Source organism: Caloenas nicobarica, chromosome 10, assembly GCF_036013445.1.
Source record: "Caloenas nicobarica isolate bCalNic1 chromosome 10, bCalNic1.hap1, whole genome shotgun sequence".
In the NCBI taxonomy this organism is placed as follows: Eukaryota; Metazoa; Chordata; class Aves; order Columbiformes; family Columbidae; genus Caloenas; species Caloenas nicobarica.
This window is the reverse complement of record NC_088254.1, coordinates 6734323-6746342: the sequence shown is the minus strand read 5'-3', so window position 1 is coordinate 6746342 and position 12020 is coordinate 6734323. Positions and strand designations below refer to the sequence as shown.

General features: G+C 42.5%; 1 protein-coding gene across 3 annotated transcripts in view; it reads right to left on the bottom strand.

Moving 5' to 3' along the window:
• Nucleotides 1–12020, bottom strand: part of RORA (RAR related orphan receptor A) — a 375086-nt gene that overhangs the window by 15778 nt on the left and 347288 nt on the right. For 2 of the 3 annotated variants that reach the window (XM_065641813.1, XM_065641814.1), the window contains 3 exons: nt 5918–6059; nt 3900–4295; nt 633–754 (listed from right to left, as the gene is read on the bottom strand). In XM_065641813.1, coding sequence (XP_065497885.1) covers nt 633–754; nt 3900–4295; nt 5918–6059 — 660 coding nt within the window. The remainder of the gene's footprint in view (nt 1–632; nt 755–3899; nt 4296–5917; nt 6060–12020) is intronic. The other variant, XM_065641815.1, reaches the window with a different exon arrangement.

Sequence of the window (12020 nt, the reverse complement as noted above, 5' to 3'; positions counted from 1 at the left end):
TTTCCTGGAAATAAAGATATTCAAAGAACAGTGTGCTCTAATGGTGCTTCCCAAGACAGTTTTCCAAAAGTAGCCATTTGGTAGCAGTTTGTGGCTGGAAGGCAAATTGGAAATACAAACATTGATAAAATCTCCCAGTACCCGCTGGTGTGAGGGCAGCACCGTCCTGCGGTTTGCGGGGAAATCTGACACCGAGGGGCAACTGCAGCGTGAGTGGGGATTGCAACCCGCGCTGAGGGCTCTGACAGCTCAAAACAAAACACACCAGGTAAAATGACAAAACTTGGTGGCTTCAGCTTTTGTTGTTGTTGATCTGGGAGATTACAGATTAAGAAATTAATATAACATGCCATTTAGGCCTGAAAAAAGGTCTCTCATTTCTTATCTTTATCGATCACAGACATGGATTTTAGAATTATGCCTTTGCCTTTTCCATACCTTTACAAATCACAAACGCAAAGTATATCCTAACCATCTTGCTGCTTTTGATTCTAGTGTATTATTTTTTTGAAAACACACAAAAATATACATTCCTGATAGTAAACAGCAGTGAAAAAGTGAATTTTGCAGTGTGTTAGGGAAATACCATGCTTTTAAAAAAAGGCATGCCGTAGTTTGGTGTGCTGTCATACCTTGTTCTGATAGTTCTCAATTTCTTCCTGCAGAAAAGTCTGCCATGTTATCTGCTGTAGCTCCTCTCTCAAGTACTGGCAAGTTTCCATGTGTGACTTGGAAATATTCTGTGCAAGATGTTCTAAAAGGAAGACCAGAAAGTGACACGTTAAAAATGCAAAGCTATATATTCAGGTGTGAGAAAGCAAATGCATTCCAGTTGCAATGGGGAGAGGGGTGAAGAGAGGGTGAGCTGTTAGAAAAAATGCTTTAATTACACTTGCTTCATGAAAATAAACACGTTTGATGCCAACAGAGACAAAGCAGAAACCTGGTTGGGGCCGCCGCCGGGCCGGCTCCCGGGGCCGGGCGCGCCCGCTAGAGGGCGCTGTGCGCACACGCAGGCCCCGCCCTCCCGCAAGGCCGCGCTGAGCCCGGCCCAGCAGAGCCCGGCCCAGCAGAGCCCGGCCCAGCAGAGCCCGGCCCAGCAGAGCCCGGCCGCCCCGTCGTGAGAGGCCTGAGCGGACCGAAGGTCCTTCGTGAATACATGAGCTTGTGCTGGGGACAGGCCTCTTTCTCCCGCAGCAGCGGGTGCGAAAGCAAGCCTGCGAGATCCAAAAGCTCGCAAAATAAAGGCAAATCTGGCGAAAGCTGAGAGCATTCAAACCACTGCAGATTCAGTAGATGGCCTTCTGCCTCTAGTAAGACAAAATCGGCTTTGCACCTGGGCTGAGAATTACACTATTAAGTAGATCTATAGAAAAAAATCCCAATGAGCCCTCGAAGTGATGGACCCCTCAAGGCAGGGCACAAGAACGTCCAGGGGCACAGCCTTGCTGAATGCAGGACACGATGTATCTGCCAGCCAGGCAGATCTTCCAAAGCTAAATTAATTTGTGTTTCATACAACGGAAGCTTCCTGATACAGAAATACAGATCGTTACCACCTGTCTAGTGTTCTGTCAAGCAGGACACTATGACACGAGGCTGCCTATGAAGGAAAAGTTTCATTTCTTTTCTACTCTCATGTAATTGAAAAAATATTAGGAAAATACACCTATTAGAGAATCCAGATAATTAATGTAACACACAAAAGACTCAAGGGTTTTCTTCCTCAGCTTTAGAGTAGTTGCTTAGTTACTGCACAATTTAAAATTTCCATACAACATCTTAATTCGAAATAAACTGTTTTCTGCTGCTATACTTGGTTAAAAGACCCATAAGGCAGATTTCTACTTATTCAAAGAATTCGATCCCATAAACCTTTAGCAACACCTTCAAAAGCATAAGTAGCATTTAGACATCTCAATTCTACTTCTGCTTTGTCTTTTCTACCCTGGCTCTTCACACACGTCTGTCCTCCTGTTTTAGCACGTGGCACGTAGAGGCCTGGTCACTGTCACAATTCTGCAGTTGGTGCTTTTGCGGGTCAGGCCACTGGCAAGGAGGGCTTAAAATGGACACGAATGGTGGCCATTAACAACATGGGGGTGTTGGCATTAGGGCTTCTGTGAAACTCTGTTTGATAACAACCAAACCCGACTCTTCACAAATTGAACTGCTGGACCAATCAGGCTGATTAGTTACCATCCTTACTGCATTCATAGTTCGATGTTAAGATACTACCTGAGAAGTCTTTGACATACAGCTGAGGTAAAATCAGATTACATGTGCTACCTGAGCAACCAGTAATGTAGAACATAAGGTAGTTTATACTTTGGTTGTCATCGTAGCTTTCATGTATTTCATATGTATATTTTTTTTTACAAGCGTGTACTTAAAACATTTGCTCTCAGCAGCAGCAACTGACAGCATTGTACCTGTGCCCTTGCAGGATGCAGAAGGTGAAATATGACTGTGTTGTTCACAAATCTCGGCTTCTGTTCTGGACTGCATTTCAGCACACACCTAAATACTTTCATTGAAGAGCCACACCTTTCTAAATTGAAACCTTAGTCTGGAAGACATTCTTCAAACACTGTTTGGCAATGTCAGTGCTGGGCACTCAAATCACGCTCTGCAGGGTTTAAATGTGAGCACTCTGTAAATAAAGGTAAGCAACATGACACACTTATTTTAGGCCGGTGTTCCGAACTCAACACCTGGCCTAGGAAGGAAAAGTCCTGTCTTTTTTTCTATGGATTTAATGTAGATCTTTTAATAGCTCCCATGAGAATATTAAAACCATCTGAGACAAAGCTGGTAACGCAGCCTTTATCCTCATTTTTCTTCTCATTTTTACTTATCTGTAACTGAAATTATTTGAACTCAAGCCAGATGCAGTATTTTGGCTGTCACAACAAATCATATTGCAGAGAACTGCATTCTGCAACATAAGGATGTTAAAAAGTGAGCCTTCTTGTCCCTTCATCTCTGCCAAATTTCTTAAAAGAAGCATCATATACTTGCCTCTAATTAAAAAAAGTTAGCAAAAAGAGAAAAAATTAACCTGGAATACCTGTTTTTTCAAACTATATTTAGGTTTTCAGTAATGGAGTAATTAATAACTGTGTTGCTTAAGCAAGCAAAATGACGGTTTTAAACACCTGACTGCTTACAGAAGTAACAGAATCTTAGAGCCACTTCTTTAATGTCCTGTTCCAGTTTGCTTGTAACCAATTCACACAGCGCACTCTAACTCGAGTCTCAGATGTTGACAAGTCATGGTTGTAGAATTCAGCCCTGGTGTAATCATTCAGGGAAGAGTTTAAAGTAAAATGTGCTAATTAGTATGGTCACTATAAGGCTCTTAGGGAAATTATCAAATCTTGGTACATTCAGAAATTTTCTGAAGTATCTGGGGCCAGATTCTCTTCAGCAAGGAGAGCTACCCTCAGATTAGACTGGTGCTTTGGTTTTCTGTTTCCCAGGTACAGGTGAAGAGCAGAAGAAAATCAGCCTCATCACTTTTTGTTAGGAAAAAAAACGTATTAAGGTAATAAGAAGGTAAAACGTTCGCAAATAATCTGCAAATAAAGAAATCTCTGTCTGTTTGCTCAGCACTAAATATCAGCTCGTTAATCAGTATTGAAAGGGTTCTGTTACAAGGTCTGGACCCAAAAGCCACACCACTAGAGCTGATCAACCACAAGCTCCTGGGGGTTTCAGCCCAGTTCCGTGCGGTGCTCACCGCGTACCCGAGCAGGGCACTGTGCGCTGCACGGAACACTCGTACATGCTCCCAGCTGTGCTGAGGCCACGTTCTGGCTGTCACCTGGCTAAAGGTGTCACTGCAATCCAAAGGGTACTATTAAGACAATTACAACGAAGCTTTTCTCTCTCATTACCTAATTCTGCCATGGACACAGTTGGAGACGTCTCCCCATTTGTAAAAGAACAATAAGGGAAGAAGCCCGATGCTGGTGTGTAGTCACATATTGGTTCTGGTTTGATTCCATTAATATCAAGACCCGACTGATCTGGAGAAGGCTGTATGTCTAAGTAGAAGCTGCTAACTGCAGAGTCTGCTTTGCTACCTTCAGGGGTATGCCCATCAATGTAATTACTGAGGTCATCGTGTAGCTCTGTTAACCCATTGGTGGTGATATTGTATGTTGGTGTTAGTGGTTCTGCCTCTCCTGGTTGCTGCTGATGATCTCGCTGCTGCTGCTGCATTCGATGTTTCTGCACCTCCGCATATAGGCTGTCCCGCTGCTTTTTTGACATTCGACCAAACTTTACAGCTGGAACACAGACACACAATATATTACATTTCTATAAATCCACTACTGCATTTTAATTGTCTTGGGTCTTGAAATACTACACAGAAGGACACAGTAGAAGAGGCAAATTAGTAGGATGGGCAGGCCCAAGAATCCCTTCTGTCACTTACACGTAACATAGCTGCAGCTCTAGAAGGACCATTTTAACGTGCTACTTAAACGGACCATTAGAAATCACTGTTTTAGCTTAAATCATGAACTTTCCACTTCTATACCAAGAATGTTTTCTCTTGCATATCCGCTGAAGTTGACGGATGCATCTCTTCAGCATTCAAATCCTACCTAGGAAAGTAGAAGCTAAAACGAGACTACACTGGCCTGAGATGAACTGGCCAATTCCTACTGGCTATATATTCGCTCGTACTGCAGAGTGAACCTGGAGTTAGGTATAAACACGTAGGGTTATCTCGAAGAGTACCAAAAACGAGCTTTCTTGGCGAAAGCACGTGGGAAGAACCACAGTACCCACTTTCTGTGCAGCTTACTGGGACAAGCAAAAATGTTTACCTGGTGAATAATTGTTAAAATGATACATGTGTGTGTGTGCGTGTGCACAAGCGTGTGTATGTATCTCTCCAGGAAATTATTATGACTTTGAGAAGTACTAATGTTAAGCGTAAGCCTGAAGCAACCGGTTTGGCGCATCCAGGGAATGCCTAAGAAACATGGTATGTGATTTCTGGGACCTGTATCAGCTGTAAAAGCCTCATCGTTTAGGAAGGTGACTTCTACGTTGTACTTTTCTACAGGAAACCAGGAGGGACATGATCAGCTGCTTCAGGTTTTTAGTTTTAGGCCCAATAAAAAAATAAAGACAATGTAATTCAATAAGTAAATGGAATCTGAAAATGATTTCCTGAATGGGGCCGCATGTACAAAGAGTACTGCATATGTATTGGTAGAACACGTAGCGCTGCTGTCACTGTGGAAAAAACTGAGTCAGAGCTTCAAACTGGGGAAGCGACGGCAGCTTCGCTACATCTGTGGGGGCCGTGGGCAAATATCAGTTGCAGATCCAGTTCTGATTGAGTAACATCAACTTCCATTTTACAGAGGTGGGTTTTTGTCATTAGGTATAATTTTGACCTTAATGTTAACAGCACTGGAACACATTTTCTTCAGAATGCTATGAAAACAACACTGCGCTATTCTCTTTGAGTTTTTTCCATTATTCATTACATATACGTTTAAACTTCTCTGTATTGTGAAACAGTTCTGATTTGTACCAGTATGGCAATCAGGGTTACCTGCAACTGTCGTATGTCACCTAAATTGGAATGAACACATAGAGAAAGTATTAACGTTCGACTAAAACCTGCATCTTCAAAAAGTGACCGGAGGCAAAGCTCTTAACTGGGAACTATAATAGGTGAGTAGGAAAAAAAATAAATCCAAGAGCTTCATACATGCCCTGATTTTTATATATTTCTGTGAACATATAGCAACATTTAAAACCCACTCAATCTCAACTATCAGTCTGATGTATAATTAACTTTTAAATCTTCTGCTGTTTTAGTTGAACACAGAGAATGCTAAAATCTGTTTTACTTTTTGCAATTAAGCGTTGTGTTAGCAGAGCTTACCATCTCGAGACATCCCCACAGCAAGGCATTTCTGTAACCGACAGTGTTGGCAGCGGTTTCGACTAGTTCGGTCAATCAAACAGTTCTTCTGACGAGGACAGGAGTATGTAGCATTGCTTTGCTGACTCCTCCTGAAAAAGCCCTGTAACAGAATTGCAAAATACAACTCAAGAGGCTGTTAAACCAGTGGCTAGTAGGAAACCGTTCATAAAAAACACGTGTGTGTTCAAAAATACAGAGCATGATGCCGGGCAGTTCCTTTTACAAAGAACAAATTTTTTAAATGCTGTTTTCATAATTGGTTTGATGCTGATAACCGACGTTTTGTTTAACTCGGTGCAGGATTTAGATTTTTAAGGAGGGGGGAAGCTGAAAGAGATTTTATGTATTTTCTCTTTTCTGAGTCAACTGCAACGGGTAGACCCACTTCCAAAGCAAGTTGGCGCTGGAAGGTTCCGCGGGATTTACCACTTTGCTCTCCCCATCAGCACGCTGCGTGTCGTTAACCACCGTGCCAGCTGTTGGCTTTGAAGTTAATTTCAGCTTTTTGCCACAGACTGTCCAAACATAAGCTGGTGCGTGTGTAATACCTACTTCACAAGGATTCTGCGAAGATGTAGTCATTCTACAGAGGCATCTGAGATCAGTGGGCACAGTGTTTTAGTTTTATGTTGCCACATAATGGATTAATTTAACAGCACTGCAAAGAAAATACTTCCTCAGAAAGGCTGGGCACCTTTTAATTAAAGCTGGACTTTTACCAATTTTTTTATTTATTGAAAGGCCAGATTCTGGAGTCCCTCGGCACATGCAAACTCTGCCCAGACACTTGGTGAAAAAAGTAACAGGCGGGGTTTCTGCCTGACAAGAGACTTCCCAGCAGAGTTGCTGCAGACAGAAACCTGACAAAACACGGCGGTAAAGCCTCCCGCTCCGTATTATAAGGAGGGCACCAGCCTTCGTCGATTATGCCCCTTCTATTAAATCTTTAGTAGGAAAACACAGAGTATAAAGAAATGAGGAAACTGAAGATGCCTGTCTTTAATCCTGTTTTCCTGTACACTGTTTCTCCCCCGTTTGTTCTGGTCTTTGTTACCATATGATTGAACCTTCAACTGTTTTAATGTTTGTCAATAGTGAGGTGATTGTCACTGAAAGTGTTGCACATATTGAGCTGGGATTGAGCGCATTTCACCCTAAAGAGGACCTGAAATACCATGGAAATTTCTACCATTCCAGTATCATGACTGATCCCTCTGGAGGAACCAACTCTTAGGTGGGTAGAGAGCTTCATTTCCAGTTCTGTTGGCTCCCTTTGTGCAGCCCATCACTCCAGAGCAAGTCCACGTGCAAGTGCTGTGCCATTCACTAGAAAAACAGCATTAGACATCGACTGACCCGGCACTTCCTGATAAAGGTTCTGCATCTCCGCATTATCGGTCCTGTAAAACGTCAGTGCTCCAAACACTTCCGCAGTTGCACTGAATGACATGCTCACACCTAACTCTATGGAATTTACCACCATCCAGATGCTGAAAGTCACGAATATGTAAAATGAACCTGGCCCAATAACCTCAAAGGCCTATATGTTTTCCTTTACCTGGGACATATACCGAGTCTGTATTGCCAATTTGGCATATTTCTCTTTATTAAGAATATTCTTGTCAAGCTGAGGATTATTTTTAGTATTATAATGGAGAAAATACTGGTCTTTTTGCTTTTTCAGATCTTCTCTAGAGACGCAGCTGCTCAGTACATTTTAGTGTACAATATATCAGCTAAGTTACCGCTTGAAGCTAAATTTTCAATAGAGCAGCAGAACTGCCTGAAACTGGGGCCTTTAAAAGCACTTGCACTTTACAAACCAGAGATGTAGCGGAGTGCTTTTAAAAACAAACCCTACGATGTTACGTAGGCATGTTGAAAACATCAACAGTATCTAAACAAAAACCAAACGAACAAAAACCAAACCCAAATCTTGCTTCAAACTTCAGAGATGAATCTAAACTTGTTCAGAGCTCCGAAATATATATACCTGAGATTTGGAATTGAACTGACAACGAAGTTAAACTGAGGGGTTTTTACTCTCTAAGTTCTCCTACATTGTCATCATTTTTTTGTGAGTTTTCTAACCTTCTGGTGGTCCTTGGGCTCTCATATCAGTATAAGACATGCGGGGAAGCCCCTATTGCAGGAGCCTTCTGTAAGTAAATACAGTATCTTCCTAGGTTGTTTTTTTTCCCCTTTTATTAGGAGGAGGACAGACGCTATATTCTGTTGTTCTATTTCCTTGCCTTTGCCAGAGGCACAGAGCTAGCTATAATTTTTCCCCCAGGAAGGAGGAGGTGGATGCGTACATGGTACACGTGTATACATTCAAGCATTATGCAAACCAGCCCAGGCCACATGCTCATAATTGCAGACATGTTCCCAACCAGTACTTCACATTCGGACGATTGCGTAATGGGCCACAGACAGAGTGGATCCCTCTTGATCGAGCACACAAACGAAACTCCTCCTGCCCTAAACCCTGTCAGGGCCGGCAGGCTGTGAGGCGAGGTCTCAGCAGGGAGCGCTGCCTGAGCTCGGCCTGCTCCTCACGTCGCTCGAAAGATGCGGCTGATGCTGATGAGGCGGCACTGAGCTTTGCATGGCTCCCTTTTTCTGTAGACGTATTAACGCAGTGCCAGAAGGAGAGCAGAGCAGATTACAAGCCGTAGCTACACCTCTGCATTTCAGGCTCCTGTTTATATACAACACAATATATGGGTTTTCATATGCAGCCAAGAAATCGAGGTTGGGAAAAAAGGGGCGCAAGAACTTTTCATCTGCAAGTCAGTTTGAATAACAACTTGTTAAAAAATAACTTTGAAATGTAAATAGCAGTTCTTCACGAAATCTGTTGATAGTTTCAATACGTTCATTGCTCGGCGGCTGGGTGTCCCGGAGCTTTGTGTCTAACTCGGCCCTTGGCAGGGAAAAGCCCGCTGCGCTGCCCCGTGTCCCCGACGGCGGCGCACAGGCTCCCCCGCCACCGCCGCGCTGCCTCAAATGCTGAGCTCATGTTTGGTCTTTTGACAAATTTCCATTTAATGAATTGATTCCTACAGTTCATTAACATACCCACTTCCACTTCTGTATACACATATGTCTTAATTAGCTGCTCATTGGCTGTTTAATTACAAGAAAACAGCTGACAGCTGCCTTGCTGCATCCTAATGGCAGACGGTTTGGAATGACTGTATGCAAGCCTGTGACAACAAAGGCTTATTCATAATCCCATGATTTATGGCTAATACTTAAAGACTTCCACGTATCATTACATTTTGCAATATTCTGAGCAATTAACTATTAGTTGGGGGGGTGTCATTCTTTTACTGTTTTCTAAAGCGAACGATCACAAATTTTCTTCAAAGAAACATCAGAAAAATACACTGTCATGAAAGGCAAACACTCAAACTGGATGTTTAACTCTTTTATGACAATGAGCACATATTTTAGCTGTAAAAGGAAGAGAGTGCTGCAATAATATTGCTTAATAAGCTTTGCTAATTAAGTATTTGATAACAAACTTCTAGTGCCACTGAAAACAGAGAAAAAGCATTCAGTTTTACATATGTAATAAAGACCGGGGTGAGATAGTGCATATCAGGTTATACAAGGCTTCTGAGTAGCCCTTTCTGTAACACGGCTCATCTCCTTTCTGACGTGTTTTGCTCAAAATTGGCTAGGCAAAAAATTAAAAAAACTTCAAATCATGAATTCGAGAAAAAAGTTTGCAACACCAAATTGACACTCCACATTCAACAGCGTAATGAAAAATTGGCTAGTAAAGAAAGTGAATGAATGAAACAAATGAACAAAAGGAATGTGAGATGGGAAGTGACAATACACGACTTGTTTTCTGAAGTAACGAACACGGACATTCCTTGTAGTTAAAATGAACGAGACCATCTTAGGTCTTAAAAAACACAAGAGACAGAAGCCAGTACCTGTAAACCTTTGAAAACATGAGAAACGCCCAGCAATGCCCTGCACGGATGGTTTTACGAGACCAACTGCGTAAAGTAAAGAGAGGGATCACACTAAGGCACGTGTGAGCCAGCTGGGCATGAACTGACACTATTGAGAACAAAAGCAGGTAACTGCCTCTACAAATGAAAATATATAGTTCATTAACAAAAACTTCATTTCAAACTAAATGCTTTGCTTGTCCTTTTTAAGCATCCAGGTCTTTTCTGACAATGCTGGGCTGAGTAAAGTTTCAGCTCTGAGAAAGGAACACGCACGTCTGCAAAGCAGCTCCTCACTCAGCGAAGTCCAGATCACAGAGCAAAGGCTGTTAACGGGCTCCCACAACAGCTGAACAAGTATCCACACAGACACTCGTTTTTTCAGTAGTGCTACTACAATACTAGTATTTCCTGTCATACACGGGAGAATTAACTTTTCTTTCTGAATCGTGGTACAGTCTATGTCTTTCTTCATCCATGCTTCTGAGTAAAGTCTTATATGATTAATCTCATCTTCCCTTTTCCCCCACTATGTGTTGCATACACGGTATCAGCAATGGTCAGATAGAAAAAAAACGCTTTTAGCTGGTGTTTGGGGTTTTTTTTTGTTTTTGTTTGTTTGTTTTTTAAAAATAATATGCCACAGGAGCCCTCCTAAATAAAGCATAAACCAGAGCCTGGCTAAAAAGTCCTTTTTTTCACTAGGGGAGAAGAAAAGGAGGGGCCGTTAAATTTTAGTTTTTAAAGGCAGATTCAAATGCAGCTAAATAAATAGGTTGATGGGTTGGGAGTACTCAATGTTGTTTGGGCAAAACACAGCCCCTGACTTCATAAAAGCAGCCAGTAACATCATAGCAAGGTAGGAAATTAAAACCTCTCAAGAAACACTAATTGGCTTAATTCCACATTTTCAATTCTAGTTATGTGAAATGCAATACAACAACAAAAAACTGGCCAGAAAACTTTCAATTATGTGAAACACAAAGGTCGTAAACCTGTAGAAGAACAACAGGACCAGCAAAAGTCAATTTGACAAGAGCTTGTCTGTGATTTCATACAAGACACAGATTAAGATTGCAAAGTAGGTCTTTGCAACTGAACCTTCACTTCGGGTTTTAAATAAATTATATTTCCGGTGGTGATTAGTATTTATACAGTAACATTTAAGTTAACATTACTATTAGGTAACACTGAAGTTCCCACTGGAGTGCAAAGCCGTGAGAGCGGAGAACATCCCCGCTGGCCGCTGCGTGCGCTGCCTGCAGCCGGCTCCCGGCAGGCCCGGCTCAGCGGGCGGCTCGGCGGCTCAGGCCCTGCTCCTGCCGTCTGCTGCACACAGATGGGTCTGCAGAACCTCACCGGCTTCTCTGGGACTGTCAGTGCAGGGCATCAGCTCCAGGAATCGAAGCCCAGGACTGGGAACTAGCTCCTTGTAGCAAAGTACTTTTTACAAAAGAAAGTTCAGCGTAACGTGAAGAGCAATGTAAGCATGCTCAAACCTGCAGAGATCAGAGCCACAGAAAAGCTGGGAAAAAAACCCCATACCAATACACACCTGGCTCATTTGGCAGAAGCCAAGCTATGCCAACTTTTTCACCAGCCAAAATAGTTCTGTTGGGTGAGACTTTGTTGACATTACTGTGGAAGAGCGTAGCACAAACACAATCCCTCTGCTACATCAGGACATTTTGAACGCCGTCTAGGCCATGATCGTTTAAACTCTTCCTGTGCCCACTAGCACTCCCCTATCTGACACTACCTGCAGGTCATCTGGGCTCTGGCATTAAAGAAGAGTGAGCTTCAGAGTTATTTCCCTCCTGAAGAGGAAATAATTTAGTTAACTAAGTTGATACATTCATTGGCTTTAAAATTCTGCCTGAAATTGTGTGGCTAGAAAACTTACATACTGCTACTCCAAAAGAAGGAGAAAATGCCTAATTTCATTCATTAGGCCACTGTTCTACTTATTCACGCACGCTCTGCTCTCAAGGTTCCAATGGATTTCAGCGGCTCTGATGGAGGCATTCTTGATACATATGTCTGTCTCTTACCCACAGTGGCAAGAGCCTACAGCTCGGTACTAACTAACA